The sequence below is a fragment of the Dipodomys ordii genome, unplaced genomic scaffold (assembly GCF_000151885.1).
Source record: "Dipodomys ordii isolate 6190 unplaced genomic scaffold, Dord_2.0 Scaffold8, whole genome shotgun sequence".
NCBI lineage: Eukaryota > Metazoa > Chordata > Mammalia > Rodentia > Heteromyidae > Dipodomys > Dipodomys ordii.
Window position 1 is genome coordinate 23,970,839 of NW_012267224.1, and position 18,638 is coordinate 23,989,476.

At 37.9% G+C, this 18,638-nt stretch overlaps 1 protein-coding gene across 1 annotated transcript in view; it reads right to left on the reverse strand.

The window, feature by feature from the left end:
• The window catches only part of Corin (corin, serine peptidase), a 174,774-nt gene extending 156,448 nt beyond the window's left edge, over window positions 1-18,326 (reverse strand). The window contains exon 1 of the mRNA XM_013008979.1: window positions 18,181-18,326. Within this exon, the coding sequence (XP_012864433.1) occupies window positions 18,181-18,307 (127 nt within the window). The 5' untranslated portion in view covers window positions 18,308-18,326. The remainder of the gene's footprint in view (window positions 1-18,180) is intronic.
• Window positions 18,327-18,638: the final 312 nt, after the last annotated feature.

The following is an 18,638-nucleotide window of genomic DNA, read 5'->3' on the forward strand; positions in this document are numbered from 1 at the left end:
AGATGCTATGTCAAAAAATGAACTTTACAACTTTGGCAGGGGAGGGTTGGCGGGGGGGGGGGGCATGGGGAGATGGGAAGGGATGGGAAGGGAAAACAAAGGAGGAGGCAACAATGCTTGATAAGAAATGTACTCATTACCTTGCCCATGTAATTGTAACCCCTCTGTATGGTAGTTTCACAATTAAGAAAAAAAGAAAGAAATCAGTGTGAAGAGTCAATAACGTTTTCACAATGCCTAAGTCATAGTAAGAGGCATAGAAAATATTGCTATTATGATTATCTCATATGTGGTCCACAAAAGCACATTGGACAAGATAGCAACGATATTTGTATACATCTTATACAGAGAGAAAAGCTGAGGTGGAGAGATTGAGCTTTCATTTGGCCATTTTCTTCTAGATACCAAAATGTATCCATTATTATTCACTTATTTATACAAAGCTCAAAGTTGCATTGATTAGTTTTGGTTAGTTGGAAAATAAAGCAATGTTGAGAGTTATATTGTTTTAATTCTCAATTATTTAAAAGCAGTAACTACTAAGAAAGTTATTATATGCCACTATTTATTGCATAAAGAAACTGGACTGAGAGCTATAGAGTTTTTAAAAACAAAGAATTTGAGGGGCCGAGAGTATGGTTTATTGGTAGACTGTGTGGTTAGGGTGAATGAAGTCCTCAATTCAAACCCAGCACCAAAAAGTAAAATAAAGAACCTAAAACTGTATCATGTTTCTATCTAGCCAAAATTTACTTGATTACCCATGAAAACTCTTTCATGCCAACAATGGTTTTAAAAAATAATTTGCATTATGATGAGAATACATGAAATTACTTAATAGAACAATGCATTCACAGGATAGGATAAACAATAAAATCACTGCCCAAATTATTATTAGTGGCTCAAGGAGGTAATGAGCTCTCAGTCTGTGTGGATTATTATGAAACTTAGGCTTAGAAATGACCCAGCCTTGAGTACAGTAGCAAATACTACAGGATAGATTCAAATACTTCCAAGATAGGCTAGCATAGTAAGATCTATAATACCATTTAGATACTGTTATTCAAATATATTCATAAGATACCCTTTCCAACTCACAATTCTTTAAACTTAAAATCTGTAGTCAGTCAGATGCAAAAAGAGTTGGTATTTAGCCTTTACTCTGATTTGCAAAGAAAGATTTCTAGGGAGTGAGACAGTAAATCAAGGCATGTTGTAAGTACTTAATAGGAAATATTTTCAATGAAATTCTAGTATTGTTTTTGAAATGCATGTAAGACATGCTATTTCTTTCTTTTAAATAAATACAGCTTTTGTCCTATTACAAGATAGTGTAAGATTACAAATAAAAATAATAACAAATGTGATCAATCATTGGACAAAAAGAAGGAATTGGCAGAGTGCTTACCAGTTGTAGCATCTCCTTCCCTCCCTACTTCATCCTTGGCTTAATAGTAGCCTTGATGTTTACAAAGCCTTTTCCTATCTACAACTCTATGTAGGTCTTAACTAGCCACTGGAATTGGCTCAGTGGTAAATAAGACTGAAGTTGGTCCAATTCAGAAGTAAAACCAGCATCATAACTTGGTGAACCCAGTGTAAAATCGATGAAAATCTGTGGTCCTTTGTTCAAAATGTTTATATTAGCTATAATATTTATTATTAATAACTTCAAGAAGGCAGCAGAAAAGCATTATACTAGGTGCAGAGTACTCCTGCTTGTGAGCTTTTGTGTGCTTACAGTAATACTTGCTTATGAAGCTGCCCGCTAGGTAGGGAAGGAAATCTCTCTCTATAAAGAACTTCCATAACTCTCAGGATGGTTAAAATCCAAAGCCATAACATAAACAGGAAGACAATCCATGAAAGGCTAGAAGAATGTCGTCTTACTAATGGGTAAAGTTGGAAGACATTAGGCCTAGTGAAATACCGCAGAAAAATAGACTAATATGATTGACTGATAAAAAGTCTAATGTGAAAGATTAATATGGCATGATTCCACTTACACGAGTTATCAGAAATAGACCCACAGAGGCTAAAAGTAGAATGATGGCTGCCAGAGGTAGGATAGGGGGTAAGGGAGAAGGGAATCACTGACAGTTATGCCAAATAGAAGAGTTCTAGAGACCTGCTGGAGAGCACTGTGCATATCGGTAGCCATAATGCACTGCACTTCGCATTTCAACTATAATGAAGATTTCATGATGTGCTTTTACCACAGAAAACAGGGGGCACAGAGTGACTAACTTCCTGTTGTTTTCAGAGAAACCCATTGATGTTTTCCATAATGGCCTGATGCATGCCATTCCTATAAGATAAAGGTTATTTTGAGGAAGAAAGTATAAAATTTCTAGATTGCCAACTTCTTGAGGTGATTGAATTCCCATTGATACCTAGAACAAGGTCAGCCCTTCATAGACTGTGGATAGGACTGAAAAGTAAAGCCTCTGTTTAGTTATTCCAGGACAGTCGTAAGTTTGTTCTAAAATGTAAGAATGTATCATTAAAAACGGAAATTCTATAACAGGTCTTTGAACTTAAAATCCATTTTTAAAACTGTAAATACAACTTGATGATTTTTTTTTAGAGAAATTATGTGTCAATTTAAAAAAAGAAAAAGAAAGCTGCAGGCCAGTGGCCCACGCCTATAATAATCCCACCTCCTCAGGAGTCTGAGATCTGAGGATCAAAGTTCAATTAACCACCAGAAAACTGGAAGTGGCACTATGACTCAAAGTGATCGAGTGCTAAACCTTAAGCACAAAAAGCTCTGGAGTCTGGAGCTGGTGGCTTATGCCTGTAATTCTAGCTACTAAGGAGGTTGTGATCTGAGGATTGTGGTTTGAAACCAGCTCTAGCCCCGACAGAAAAGTCTCTGTGAGAACCTTATCTCCAATTAACCACTTAAAAACCAGAAGCGGAGCCGTGGCTCAAAGTGGTAGGATGCTAGCCTTCAGCAAAATTGCTCAGGAACAGTACCCAGGCCCTAAGTTCAAGCCTCAAGATGGACAAAAAAATAAAAAATAAAAAGAATGGAAATGGGTCATGTTTTCCCCCTCCTTTGAGTCTGTTAGAATTTTTCATTCTATTTCTTCAACTATAAATAACATGTTCATATCTCAAAACAGTTCATATATCCAACTTCAGATCTTGGTACCCAACAAACAGCTGCTGATAACTAAATCCTCCACAGAACATTAACCTAGACTCTCTGAAGTTCAAATACCTCACAAAACTTGAGAGAGTACATGGGCATCAGAATGGGTTTCCCAGCTTAACCTAATTATAAACAAGCACAAGTCTAATAACTTAAACATCATTTACAAATATTAGGTTAATGATGCAGAGCAGCAAAATAGAAGAGTAAAATATGTTAACAATAAAATGTTAACAATAAACACAAGGAATGGTTTGCATCTAATGTGAACAGATGTAAAGCTCTGGGTTTGGAAAATTCATTATCATACTCATTTCAACTACAAATCAGTGAAACAGCCTATTCTCCAAAGACCAAAGTAACAGCAAACAGATTCCCACTGATGTGTTGGGGTTGGAATTGGGGTTTGGGGGGGGATTGTTTTTTCTCTCAACACAAAATTGTACAAAGACCAAAAACCTGAGAAAGTCAGCAAATTGAACGACTTGGGCAAATGAATATATAAAGTGTCACTTTTCTTTCAGAGAATAAAGCAAATTACTTAGTTTGGGGTTGATTTTTTTTTTGTTTCAGCTGAGCCTTTGGCAATTTAAAAAATCCTTTTTGTCCTTGAGTTTGGCCAGGATTGTTTTTGCACTGCTGTTATCGATGTGCTACTGCTTTTTCTTCCCCTGTGTGGACCTAGGGTATAAGGCTGTTCATCCTGAAGAGGAAATGATGAATAATGAATCTGGAGAGGGCAATTCTGAGCTACAAGCTTTCTTGATGTGAGTATTTAACTCTGGCTGCTCTCGGTTGCTGTACTAATGTGTTAAGACACATTACCTTTGGGGGTAATGAATAGACTGCAGGTTTCATTTAGGAGAGACAGTAAGGAAGACAAGCCCAAAGTCCATCAAAAAGGACAAGGACTGTAGCCAAAAAAAGGGGGGTAATGGGGGGAAGAAGAAGAAAAAGAAAAAGTTTAACAGGCTCTGTTCCACTACTTCAAATTTCAGGCTCTGCCAGATGATTGAGATTGCTCTGTTTGGGAGGAACCCAATACAATACCAAGGAAAGAGTGGTCAAAAGTGAGATGTGAAAGAAGGAAAGGAGAGCAGGGGAAAAAGAAAGAGAATCTACTTCTGCATGTATGTGAGTTTCCTTTCTCCTTTCTCTATCACAAATTGCAGGCCTTTACTAGAATGCTAACAACCAATAAGCTTTCAACAATTACTGAATGGCTTCACTTGTATTTGCATAGCTGTTTGATGATAGCTATGCTGATGATAGCTTATATTTCAATATAACATATAATTATATAAAATACTATATAATATATAAATAAATATTATATTATTGAAATATTATTCAACACTAAGCAGCATGAAGTCTTTAAAAAAATACTAGATCCTGGATGTACTCTCCAAACATTACATTGCAGATACAAAGGACCATATGTTGTATGATGGTCCCTAGTCTAAAAGTTTCCTACCAGGAAAACCCATAGAAATAGAAAATAAGTTAGTTTAGGCCAAGAGCTTCCAGAAAATGGTAATAGGAAGCAATGACTATGACATTTCTCTTTACAGAAATAAAGACTTTCTAAAACTAGCTAGTGTTCATGGTTTTCTAATAAATGCACTTAAAAACGCCTGAATTGTACTCATCAAGAGGGTTGATTTTTATGACTTGGTATGTGACTTGGTATGTGAATTACATCTCAAAAAAAATCAGGGCTTTTTATTTTTTTAAGTGAATGAATTCACTTAAAATTCACTGCTTTTTCAGCTGAAATAGAAGATTTGGGGGGTAGTTATGAAAGAAGCGATAACAAGAACACTTCAAGCCCTCATCACATCAATCTACCCTGTAGTCAGTCTAACACTTGGTCAGACACGTATGCTCTTTCAGTGTGAACCATTTTCTCTGTAATCCAGAATCTCTTGATTGGCCAATAATGTTCCCCTTTCATAAATGTTCGACATATGCTTAAATATTTATGAAATACATAAGGAAAATGGCAAAAATTAAAAGCCAGGCACAGAATGCATCCTAGAAAAACCCCTTGCTGAAACACAGCAGTAAAGTTCACTGTGGGCCTCTTCTTTCCCCACATTGCACTTAAGATTTCAAATCACCACGAACGAAACTCTAGAAGTAACAGATGTCACATAAAACCTATTTTACATTCAGAAAGCTCAAATGTACCATTCAGTACAATAAGGCTACATGGTGCATTACAAACTGCAGTATTCTCTGCTTTAGTATGATATTAAGGACACAAGAAGGAAATATCAGAGGAAGACCATTCCCTACTAACTTTGGCCAGGAGGTAGGATAGAATGCCAGCCATCATATTTGGGGACTGAATTATACTTCAATAGCTTTTATATATGCCAGGAACTTAAAATATCAATTGGAGAATATTAATAAAAGGTAGAGTAATTAAAAAAGAACCAATTCCCTGTTATCTGTTAATTTAAAAACAAGACACTAAAGGATAATTTAAAATTCGTTGAGTAAAAAGCAAGGGAAGCTGACTGCCAAAGTGAAGCCGGGTGCCGATGGCTCACACCTGTAATCCTAGCTATTCAGGAGGCTTAGCTGTGAGGATCATAGTTCAAAGTCAGCCCAGGCAGGAAAGTCCATGAGACTCTGATCTCCAATTAACCACCAAAAAGCCAGAAGTTGAATTGTAGTCCAAATGATAGAATGTTAGCCTTGAGCAGAAAAGCCCAAGAACAGCACCCAAATCCTGAGTTCAAGCCCCAGGAGTGGCACCAAAAAATAATAATAATAAGTTAAAAATAAGTAAATAAAAGCACTGTCCTACGATCTGAGACCCAATTTCATGTCTGCCAATTACTAAGCCAACAATATTGGATATGTGTATTCAATATTATAGCTAAAAGAATAATGTACTATGTATTATTCCCTATGAATTTCATCAGCTGAAGGATTACAATGGAAATATTCAAATATGTTACCAAAAGCTCTATGATCACAGGTTAGCACTATTACTAAGATGTATGAAATATTATCAAATCTATTTCAGTAAATGATTTCTATTGATAGTGTTGACAATAGTCTGTCTGGGAATCTATCTAGCAGACTATAAAGCTTTTACTATGAAGAACATTAACAGTGTAGAATGGCACACATTCAAAGGTCTTTCTCCATTTCATCATTTAATTTCACCTGGATTTCCTCTACATGTCACATTATGCTCAGATTCTCAAGCAATGTTCCAGTCACAGGAAAAGAAAATGAGTCAAACAGACTTTTATCGAACTTCCGAATGGAGCAACAGCTACCATGTGTTTCTTTACTTCAGAGTGTGTGTTTGTCAACCTTATTTGAACCTTAGCAATTGAGGAGACTTTCAAAGTACAGGCAAACGCAGTAAGAGGAAACAACAGTTGCTGTAATTGTAGCCACATTAACTGGGCTGTTTTTATTGCAATTACTTCTGCAGTTCTGATGGAAAACACTGTCCTTAGGAATAATGAAGTGCTTAAGACACAACCAAAATATACAACCTCAAAATTAAACTCGTGAGGAAAATAAATTTTACCTTGGCTTGTCTTCAGTTTTACTCTCAGGTAATGAACATGGTTCCATGGGGATCACTAGTGAGCCCTAAGCCTAAGAAACCATTAGGAAGCATAGGTGCTGGATGGAATCTAGACAGTGCCTTTTTGAGCTGAAACAAATAAAACAAGCCAAAAAAAAAAAAACCCAGCATAATCCTGCTTTTCCTCAAATATTGGCAGTATATACCAACATAGGTAAAAGTCAACTTAATCTTTCTCTTCCTGGATCAGAATATAAATAAATATGCTGTTCCAAATGTAAGATATAATATCCCTTTGCAGGATTTTGTGAATGAGGGGAAAGAAGAAAGTGTCAATGAGTGGGTTTTGTCTCATTTCCAATCACATTTCCAGGCAGCTTTCATTGTACCCCACCTGAGGTTTCTTGGCATTTTTCACCCAATTCCACCCCCAGCAAGCCCTCTGGAAGCTGAGTGGCTTTAACTAAAGCTCTCAGGGCTGGTTAGGATGGCCACATTCCAGAGTATGACTTCCGCCACCATGGCATTGACCCTGTGTCCACACTCTCGGCCTTCCTTCTGTCTTCTAGCTCTTTCTCCAACAACTAATAAATCCTGCCTCTAGTCTTCATGCAGAAGAGTTCATCACGTGCCATTTTCTCAAAGTATGATTATTTGTTAGCAAAATAAAGTTATAAATAATAAAAAAAAGAGAAGGATAACATGAAGAACAACACAGAGAAACCTCAGAAACAAATAGAAGCCTAGTGCCCATTGAATCACTGTGCTGAAAACTATCAAAAGTTCTAGCTGCAGGCTGGTGGCTCATTCTTGTAATGCTAGCTATCCAGGAGGCTGACATCTGAGGATTCCAGTTCAAAGCCAACCCGGGCAGACAAGTCTGGCACACTCTTATCTCCAATTAACCTCCAAAACACTGGAAGTGGAGCTGTGGCTTAAGTGTTAGAGCAGTGGCCTTGAATGAAAAAGCTAAAGGCCCTGAGTTCAAACCCTAGAAACAACACATGGAGAAAAAGGAAAGGAAGGGAAAGGAAAAGAAAGGAGGAGAAAAAAAGAAAATAGACGCTAGTATCTGCAAGATCCTATATATATCTGTATAAATTCTTTGAACAGTTAAGAAAAAGTTAACACAATGAGTATCAGAAGCTGAAATACGTTTGGGGGAATAGTGGGAGGGCAGATGAATGGAAAAAGGAATGATAGATAAATGCAGTCACCACATTCAATGTATATATGCAACAATACAGTGGGAAGCATCATGTGACTGGGGAAGTGGAAGGGAAGGGAGAATAATGGAAAGGGTGTCTCTAATCTAGACTCACTGTATATATAAACAGACGAGTTCAATTGTAACCTTCTTATACAACAATTTAGTTTTTTAATACATACTTTTTATTTCAAAAAATCCATACGATCACAGGCTGGCCCTGATATTGAAATGTATAAAACATTATTAAGTCCATTGCAAGGAATTATTTTCATTAATGTTGAGAGTACGCTAAGCATCTACCTGAGCAGGAAGAAACCAACACAAATAAATTACTTACTACTCATCTAATCATCTCCAAATTAGCAACTTCAAAACAGAAGTAGCACCTTTCATATTGGAGCAGTTGGCATACATTTTTGTATCTCAGCAATATTGAATAAAATTGGCATATTTTTATTTCTAACTCTGTCTCTTTGAGCCAGCTGACCTGCCACCGTTTTGTATAATAAGTAAAGGCACTGAGCCAAGCTTTCCAGAAGACCAAACTTCCATCTGCATGCTCAGTAATTGTGACTTCAAAGCATCGGCTGTCACAATGGATGTCCATGCATTGCACAGACATTAAATGACATTCATGTTCTGCACCTCAGACTTACTTGTATCCCTGGGTCTCTGGTCCCCAGAGAGAGAATCATCTGTAGACAAAGCTGGACTGGGTCGAAGGGAAGATGTGGTAGTTAGGAGATGTAGTGTGCTCTCGTTATCAATTGTATTGATGAGAATGGTAGCAGGCATTTGGACTTCACCATCAGTGACCAGAGGTTCACTGGCATTTGATTTAAAATAGGCCTTTCTCAAGGTTCCTAAAAGCCAAAAAGAAAATGTGCTTTTAAATATTACTAGAAGTATTTATTCTCTAAAAATATTAACAAAAAAGTAAGGCTATTTCCCCCTACCTTCTACCCAGGCAAACACAAAGAACAAGATGCCATACCTACCTCCTTCCTGAGGACAGTTGGTAATTCTCCATCTGAGTTCCCTGGTGCCCAAAGAGGGTAGGGCAATTCTACCTCACCTGAGACTCACCCTCAAATAGAGAATCTTTCAGGCATTTCTTTTCTACTTTTTCAATTTCTTTTTTGTGTGTTGGTCCTGGGGCTTGAATCCAGGGCTTGGTTTCTGTCCCTGAAGTTTGGGGGCATTTTGTTTGTTTGATTTTTGCTCAAGGTTAGCACTCTACTACTGGAGCTACAGCTCTGCTTTTGCCTTTTTGGTTTATTGGAGGTAAGAATCTCCCAGACTTTCCTTCCCAGAGCTGGCTTTGAACCATGACCCTCAGATCCCAGCCTCCTGAGTAGCTGGGATTATAGGCATTAACCAGCAACACCTGGCAGGTTTGTCACTTTCTTAATCCCAAAACACAGACTCAGCATGGCTCTGTATTGTATCAGCCACCATCAGACACAACTGTTTTTTTTCCAGCCCTAATATTTCCCTATAATTTGCACAAAATTTCAGGAAACTATGCATAACCTATAACTGATCATATTGAAGCTCAAATATTTACCAGAACTTCTATATAGAAACTAAAACACGTAAAGCCTTAATATAGCACACAATAAAAGGAGAAAATAAGTTACTTTCATCTTTGATCAGAAACAGAATTATATAAAGTAAGGTAAGCTTTAAGATTATTGACTTTCTTGAGGCCCATGCATTGACAGAAGAAAGAAACAAATTCAAGATAACCAAGAATCACATAACTTTATCTTTATGCAGAAACTTTTAGAAACACTCAAAGAGATCATGTATTTTTAACTCAGTCAAATAGACAACAGACTACTTCCAGAATATACCACTGTAGTTGAGTATGTCGACAAAAATAAATGAATGTGATATTGATCCATCCATAGAAGTGACTGAGGGAGAATTTTTTTCTAAAACCAGTTATAATAAATGCTCTGATTAGCTCTTGCATTTATAAATAGTCTCATGGACCATTAAAAATAAAAGAAATATAAATAAAATGTTTAATATTGGTCTATGGAAAAAATTTCACTACATGTGTTTGACACTTGGCAAACGTTAACTCCAAAATAGAAAAGCAGCTGTTTTCTAGCTAACCAAGGCCAACATTTGTGTGTGTGTGTGTGTGTGTGTGTGTGTGTGTGTGTCACTCCAGGGGCTTGAACTCAGCACCTGGGCACTGTCCCTGAGCTAACACTCTACTATTTGGGTCACAGCTTCATTCACTTCTGTTTTGTTTTTTGGTTATTTTTTTCTTGGTGGTTAATTGGAGGTAAGAGTCTCATAGACTTTCCTGCCTGGCTGCCTTTGAATAACTATCCTCAAATCTCAGCCTCCTAAGTAGCTAAAGATTACAGGAGTGAGCCAGCAGCACCTGGCTTAAGGATGTCACTTCTATCTGCCAATAATAATAAAATGCTGGTACACAAAATAAATCACAACATAAGATATAGGTAATTCTCTTCAAACGGCGCAATCATAATTCCATAATATATTCACATTCAGTACAGTCAGTGAAATTAAGCAATCCTTTCATTATTTTTGTTCTGTGAGTGATAGCATTTACCTCATATCAAAATTCAATGTATGTGATAAGCTTGATGACTAAATGAAATCTATTTCATTCATGCAAAAAATTTACTAATTGATCACATATCATTTTACTTTCATCTTCACAGATATGTTATTTCTGCTAATATAGCTAACCAATAGTAGTCCCTGGGGGTGGTGCTCAGTGGTAGAGAACTTCCCTAGCTTATGGGGGGGGCTTATTTAAAAATCATGTTCAAATACATATTAGTTTCAATACAAAATTTGGCTGACAAGTTCTGGGTAATCTTGATGTGAAGGATTTGTGGTAAGAAAAGAAAAAGAGAGAGGAAGTGAGGCCAACTAAAGCAAGGGAACTTCTGCAGTGGTGGTGGAAGCAGCTCAGCAGGTCTGGAGTGGGGGCTGAGACTCTGAATTCATCCTCAGTTGATACCCAATGGATGCCACCTGCTGCCAGTGGCTCCTGCCTGCTCTGAATACAAAGCACTAGACAGGCATTTCAAAAAGCCTGATACATAAGCATAACTTCAGGCCTGAAAAGTCTTAGGGAAATATACTCTCATGTTTGAGAACCATTTGGATCCCCACCAGAGAGTTATTGCAAGTAATTAAAAGAATTTGAAAGTTTAAATGAGCAATACAGAGTCCAATGATGGGGAAAAAATTACTTTTTTGGTGTGGGTAAATAAGGACCTGGTAAGCCTTCCACTTTAAAATAATACTCAGCATATAAGAAGTTACAAAGTTAGGAGTCTTCAGATTTCAAATTCTTGTAAAAGCTACAAACTGCTAAGAAATCTGCTAAGAGTCAATCTGGTTTAAGATTAAATGTCTTCAGCTCATCTAACATTTTGGGAGGAACAAAGTTTTTTTGTTTTTTGTTTTGGGGTTTTTTGTTTGTTTGTTTTTGCTGGTCCTGAGGCTTGTACTCTGGGCCTATTGTTCAAGGCTAGCACTCTACCACTTTGAGTCACAGTGCCACTTCTAGTTTTTTATTGTTTCATTGGACATAAGAGTCTCACAGGGACTTTTCTGCCTGGGCTGGCTTCTAACCATGATCCTCAGATCTTAGCCTCCTGAGTAGGTAGGATTACAAGCATGAGTCACCACTGAAAAAAAGTTCTTTTTTAAAGAGAAATATTTCTTGAGTTCAAGACAAATGAACTATTTACCATCTTTACTCTGCACCACTGAATTTTTCCTTTGTTCTTCATGGCAAACTATAAAGAAGCAGCATGTAAATCTCTTATAGTATTATGAAAACTAGAAAAGTAAGCCAAGGCCATTCTTCATATGCTCATGACTAAAACAAACCCGATTTGGAATGTGGATGAGTAGAAAGGTCTTTGAAATCAAGTCTTCAATAGCTGAGGGGTGAAGGGGGTAGTTCATAGCACCCTAGGGAGACTTTTGGATACTAGCCTTGGTGAAATTAAGTTTGAGATGAACGTAGCTGAAAAAAATGAGTTCAGACCCTACCCTGCCATTTCTTATATCCATTTCAACTCATTCTCTCCACACAACCACCATACACACTTTCTTTCTTATGGTACAAACTCAGAGGCTCCGGCTTGTAAGGCAAATATTCTACCCCTTGAGCCCTGCTTCAGACTTTTTAACTTTATTTTTCAGGTAAGGATAGATAGATAGATAGATAGATAGATAGATAGATAGATAGATAGATAGATAGATAGATAGATAGGCAAACAGAAGAACAGACAGACAGACACATAGATATAGCGATACATAGATAGCCTATGCTAGCCTACACCTGGCTATTAATTGCAATAATGTCTTGGTTTCTGCCAGGCCTGGCCTAGAATCATGATTCCAAGTAGTTGTGACTGCAAGTATGAGTAACCATACCTGGCTTTATTTGTTTGCCAATCATAAAGTTAATTAATTAATTAATGACCCAATCAGACTATGTCTTATCCTTATTCAAACATCCTCACTATGAATTTTATGTTTAACATTTCCTTCTGGGAAGCTGTCCTTATCTTAGACAAGGTCCAGTCACGTGTCATCAGCTCTGTCAGCACATCTTCTCTGTCCTCGTGGCAATGTAATCATTTCCTTAAATCCCTTCTCCCTTACTATATAAGGAACCCTGATGTGGGTTTTATTGAATTCTGTGCTCAATATCAGTAACCCGTGCCCTGTAGCACTCAATAATGGTGAAGGAGTGAGCAGCATCAATTCAGAGCTCCAATTCTCCTCCTTTTCAACCATTCTCAAATCTTTGCCAGCTGGTCATTGGACAAAGAGTTAATATCCAGAATGCCTACCTCAAAGAAGAGCTTGAAAGAACAAATGATTAATTATTAAGTGGGCAAATAAAAACCGAATGCTTTAATAAACTTTATAACTTACAAAAAGATTTTCACAAATAATGTTTCTCCCCTTTCATACAATTTTCCCTCTCACGGAGAAGGTAAAGTATTCAATGTAAAGTCTCATGGTCAAGAAATGAAAGATCCAGACCCTCAGCCTACACTTCTAGATCCTGGGTGTCCATTCCTCCTCAGTCACCTGCCCCTAGGGTCACTCTATCACCAAAAAAGTAAAATCCTAGGAACAATTAACCTTCTTACTTTTAATTTCCATTTCAATGTCTTTCAAAACCCAAATCCTTATTTTAGGGTCCACATATTTGAATCCATAATGGGCAATTCAAGTTCTTGCCAAGTTTAGAAGTAGAAAAGTAAACTAGAGCTATGCTGTACCCATTGAGGGGTTGGATAAGAAACAACCTGCTGCTCATCTTCTACTAAGGAAATTAGTCAGAGAAGTTCAGCTCCCAGCTTCAGAAATCTCTTTCCGATGGTAACTTCATCTATGAGGCAAGCCAACACAGGCAAAATTACACACACACACACACACACACACACACACACACACACACACACACACACACACTGCCTCTGTGCTTGCAAACAGAGGTTTTAATTATTTTCTCATAATCAATAATCTCTCTGTCATTACCACTTTGCCGTTGAAGCTGGAGCTGCTTCTAGTTGTACACAATTGACATCCAGGGTTCCCTTCTCAGCCCTCATTTACTCAGAAACTGGACGTTTTTAAAGGTAAGAAGAATTGAGTAAGGTTTTGTCAGCAAAACTACAAAGTGGTTGTACTGATGATTACAACCATAAACATCTCAGGGAGAAGACAGGAAATGTTCATTTGAGGAGCTATGACTTCAGTGTGGCTATAGCAAATAATTTGGTGAAGAATTTATAAGAGAAGGAAAAGAAGGAAGAGGAGTGGTAGGGGGAGGAGGAGCAGAAGAAAGATGACTTAGCCCAGTGCCAGTGGCTCATGCCTACAATCCTAGTTCCTCAGGAGGTTGAGATCTGAAGGTTGCAGTTCAAAGCCATCCTGTATAGGAAAAGCCACAAGAACCTTATCTCCAATTAACCACCAGAAAACCAAAAGTGTAGCTGTGGATCAAATGGGTAGAGCACTAGCCTTGAGCACAAAAGAGCTCAGAGACAGAGCCCAGGCCCTGAGTTCAAGCTCCAGACTAACCTACCAAGAAAAAAAAAGATTTTTAGAGGTGCCATCAATAAATATACATTGTATTTATAAACGACTTGGTGAATGGCTTCTTTGTACAACTACTTAATATAATTAATTTTTAATTAAAAAATAAAGATATTTTTTAAATGAAGACTTTTGAAAATGTCTGAAGAAATTCTTACTTTCTGAAAGCTGTCAGCATTTAGGAGTAGTTACAAATTAGGAGTTTCTACAATCCTATATGTAAGTAATACAAAATTCTGCTCTTGGCTTATAAACAAGAGAGGTAAAAATGTACACACACACACACACACACACACATCATCCACAAATATTTATAACAAGATAACAGATAACTCATAATGACTTAACAACAAAAATAACCTAAATGTCTATCAGTGGGTGAATGGATATACATAAACCTTAAAAACAAGCTAAATAAGTAAGAGAAGCCAATTACAAATCCACACTTTTCCATATATGGAAACACAGCGGCTGCATGGACTGGAGTGAGAGCTGGGGAGAGTGGGCAGGTGAGCGCAAAGGCACAGGGTTTCTTTATGAAAATGGGGAAACACCAACTATGTGATACGTTCCCTGCTCAGTGACCATAGCAGACATTGAACTGTACACTTTAAGTGGTTAAAAGTGTACAGTACTAAATTATATCTCAGAAAGTGATATTTTAATTTAATAAAAATAACTCACTTGAAACACTGACTGAGTAGCATCCGTCCTTGGTACTGAAGCCTGTAAAATGAGCTTTTAATTTATATTAGCCAAAGACCTGGGAGCCATTGAGAACTAGCGTTTTTAAAATGACAACGGTAGGCTGAGGAAGCTCCTACTACCACAGAGACTTTTCTAAGATAAAACTAGGCGAAATACCAAAAATGCCACTACTGAGAAAAGAGAGGGAGGCAAATCTGGAGGCAAGTTGACTCTTGGAAGGAGGGAAGCCACAGCTGACAAGTCAGAGGGAGAAATGATCCAGTCTCTACTAGAAAGCTCCCTGCTTCCACACTGAGGCCTTTCTGACATGCTGATTGGTCATCCTCAGACATGAAGTGTTTTTCCTTCCTTGGTTGCATTGTTGTTGTTGTTTTTTAAATTTTTCTGACAGTCCTCAGGGTCTGGGTGGTAGCCCTGAGCTTCCTTTGCTCAAGTTTAGTGCTCTACCACTTGAGCCACAGCTCCACTTCCGGCTTTTTTTTTTTGGTAGTTTAGTAGAGATAAGAGTCTCATGGACTTTCCTGTCTGAGCTGGCTTTGAACTGCCATCCTCAAATCTCAGCTTCCTGAGGAGCTAAGATTTCCTTGTTTTTGGGGTTGTTTTGGTTTTTTGTTTTTATTTTTTGTTTTGTTTTGTTTTTATTTTTTATATTTTTTATTGTGAAAATACTGTACAGAGGGGTTACAATTACATGGGCAAGATAATGAGTACATTTCTTATCAAGCACTGTAGCCTCCTCCTTTGTTTCCCCTTCACATCCCTTCCCATCCTCTCCCCCATCCAAAACACCTCCCCCCACACCAAAGTTGTAAAGTTCATTTTCGACATAACAACTTGTACGTCTCATTGTTGCAATGGGTCCATTTGTATCCCTATTTAAATGATTTGTTTTTTCCCTTCCCCTCCACAAAATATAACAACATCAAATACAGTGAAAGCAGGGATCAAGAAAATGTGGTATATATACACAATGGAATTCTATGCCTCCATCAGAAAGAATGACATTGCCCCATTTATTAGGAAATGGAAAAGCCAGGCCCAAAGAAACATAGGTCCCATGGTTTCCCTTATTTGCAATAACTAGTACATGTCTGAGTCAAGCAAAAAAGGTCAGATAAGTTGATGTTAGGGAAATGAACCCTAAGATATGTATTCAAATGTTTTTTCTTTCATGCGATTGTTTCTAACACATTTATAAGATTATTTCTTGGCTTTTGTTTTTATAATAAATCCTGTATTTCCAGAATCCTTTCCTTCTCTGATCCTTCTTCCTACATCTCTGTCCCTCCCTGCTTTGTCCACCCTGTTCAATACTAGCATCCTCCAGAGGTGTGACTTCAGCTTTGAACTGATGTAATTTTCTTTCACTTTTCATTGACTCTTGCTGTGTCAGCTACCCCAGAGACCCCCATATCCTTCCCAGGAGGCCAGGGCTCCCCTCTTAGCTTCCCTTCTGGATGCCTCCAGCTACCAATAAAGCCAAACACTATATGTAGTCACCATTTACTTTAAGCGTCCTTAGAAAGGCAACATGGTAGAGTTCTTAAATCCACCTTTTATTTGGTCAGGCCTACACTATTGACTGTATTCAATGTAAGTGTGTTTGCACTGTAATTGGCAAACTGTAATCGTCCTCCAGTGTCTCCGTAAGAAACCAAACCTCCAATGTGCCTTCCATCTGCCTGCAGCCAACTCCTCCACATTAACGTCCCATATTAGCAGATGGCACCAACCCGGAAACCTAAGCATGAAATCCAGAAGTCAGACTTGATCTTTTCTCCTTCCTCACCTCTAAGCCCAACCAGTTCTTGACTTCTGTTGATTATAATGTACCAATGCCATATGTCAAACTCTTACCTCCTTAATTTACATTCCAGTCAGAGCCCCAAATTGGCCTTCCTGTTTTTTGTTTCTTTAGGCCTCAAATAGAGTAATCTTTTGCAAGCACAAATATGATCACATTTCTTTCTTGGAAAGATCCTTCAACAATAATTTACAACCAGAGCAATGACTTTCAAGCAAATAAATATAGCCCTCCCTCCACATCACCGATTCAACCAACTACAGATGAAAGGTGTTTGAGGCAAAAAAACAATGAAATTGTATCTGCACTGATAATGTAATTTTATTATAATTAACAACTGAACTAGATTATCATGGTTTTGCTATTTATTTCTCCATTTTATTCGATCGCTGTTATGGTTGGTTTAAATTGTCCACTTGATTGGATTAAGAGGCACCTAGGAGATTTGTATAGCACAACTCTAAGAATGTCCGTGAAAGTGTTTGGAAAGACCGAAGACCCATCCTGAATATGAGTAGGACCACCCAACGGGATAGGGGTTCATATGTCATCCTTAAAAAGGGGTGAAGGGAGCTCTGCCCCTCATACGCTTGTACCCTAATGCACCAGTGCCTCTGAAACCATGAGCCAAAGTAAATCTTTCCTCCCATGAATTGTTTTGCTCAGGTATTTTCACAGTGATGAAAAACTGCCTAATACAATTACATGTATTCAAAGAATTGGGAGTCATATTCTCAGCTGCCAAAGGCCAGGGCTTGTTATTTTTTTCCTCCCACAGTTCCTTCAAACTTGGTCTGTTATTTATTTAAAGAGAGATAGCAAGATGCAAATAAATTAACCTGTCAGAATACATTACTTGGTTGTTGAGCTCTGCTTGGTTAAAAATTTAAGATGCAATGTTTAAAGTGTGTGTTGAAGATCTACTTTGTAAAATGAAAATCAAAGAACACATTGGCACAATACTTGAGCTTCCTCCTCAGAACTTGAACTCCTGACATAGATTTTTGAAAGCCAATGATCTGGGTGAAAGCCCACAGTCCTTATAGGCAAGATCCTGTCATTTGGATTGTATCAATCTAGCAGCATTTTCCACCATTGCCAAATGATCACCCATCTCCATCTTTGATGGAGTTGCTATTTTTTTGTACTTGCTATTTGCTCTGCCAAATATTACCCCTGATCTACCGCCTTCTAACCTGGATTTCTATTAGCTTAATTACAACCGTTAAAATGTTAAACCCTCTCTACCTCATATATAGCTCTGTTTTGCACGCGCCCTCATACCTAATCATCTTTTCCTTTCAAACTAAACACTTATGTGCTTAAGAAAAAAAAAAAGAATTTAACTGTCTCTGAGTTTTCCAGGATGTTTAAGGTGCTTGCCATCTAGCACTCAGCCTCGAAATTGTTTTTAATTAATCACTTCATGAATTGATGATATGAATAAAGATAATCAAGGGATTCCCCTGGCTGAGGCTGCAGATTTTTGTCAGGCCGTCCACAGATAACTTTCTTTTTGTTTTGTCCCTTGAGGTTAATTAAATGCGAAGTCGCAATCACCCTTATAAATCCTGCCGAGTTTAATTTTGTCTTCATCTTTCTCGCCTGGTGGCCTCACTCACCAACAAGGGAGAGCAGGATGACGAGCAGCACGATGAGGGCGCAGATGCAGGGGATGAGGACCAGCAGCAGGAAGCGGAGAAGGTTAGGCACCGGCACCGCCAGCTTCTGAGAACAGCCATCACCCATGTTACTGTCATCAGCTCCCAAGACCTATCGTCAGAGGGGAAAAGGAAGCCTGGTTTTAATATTACAAAGCACTTCAGTGCACCGTATCAAATTTTAGAAGACAGATTCTGGCGATCAGCCTTCCTAGGACATTTTACTGCGTGTCATCCGAGGTAGGAAGTGAGTTCAGTCACAAGTCACCATTAAACTTGTATACATAAAGAGAAAAACATCTATGTCTTTCTTTTTAAACGTAGTAGATAAATTGGGCAATAGTCCAGCATTGATTTCTTTTCTATAGATACACACATATAAATAGATATATGGGTGTGTTTATATATTTATATGTATA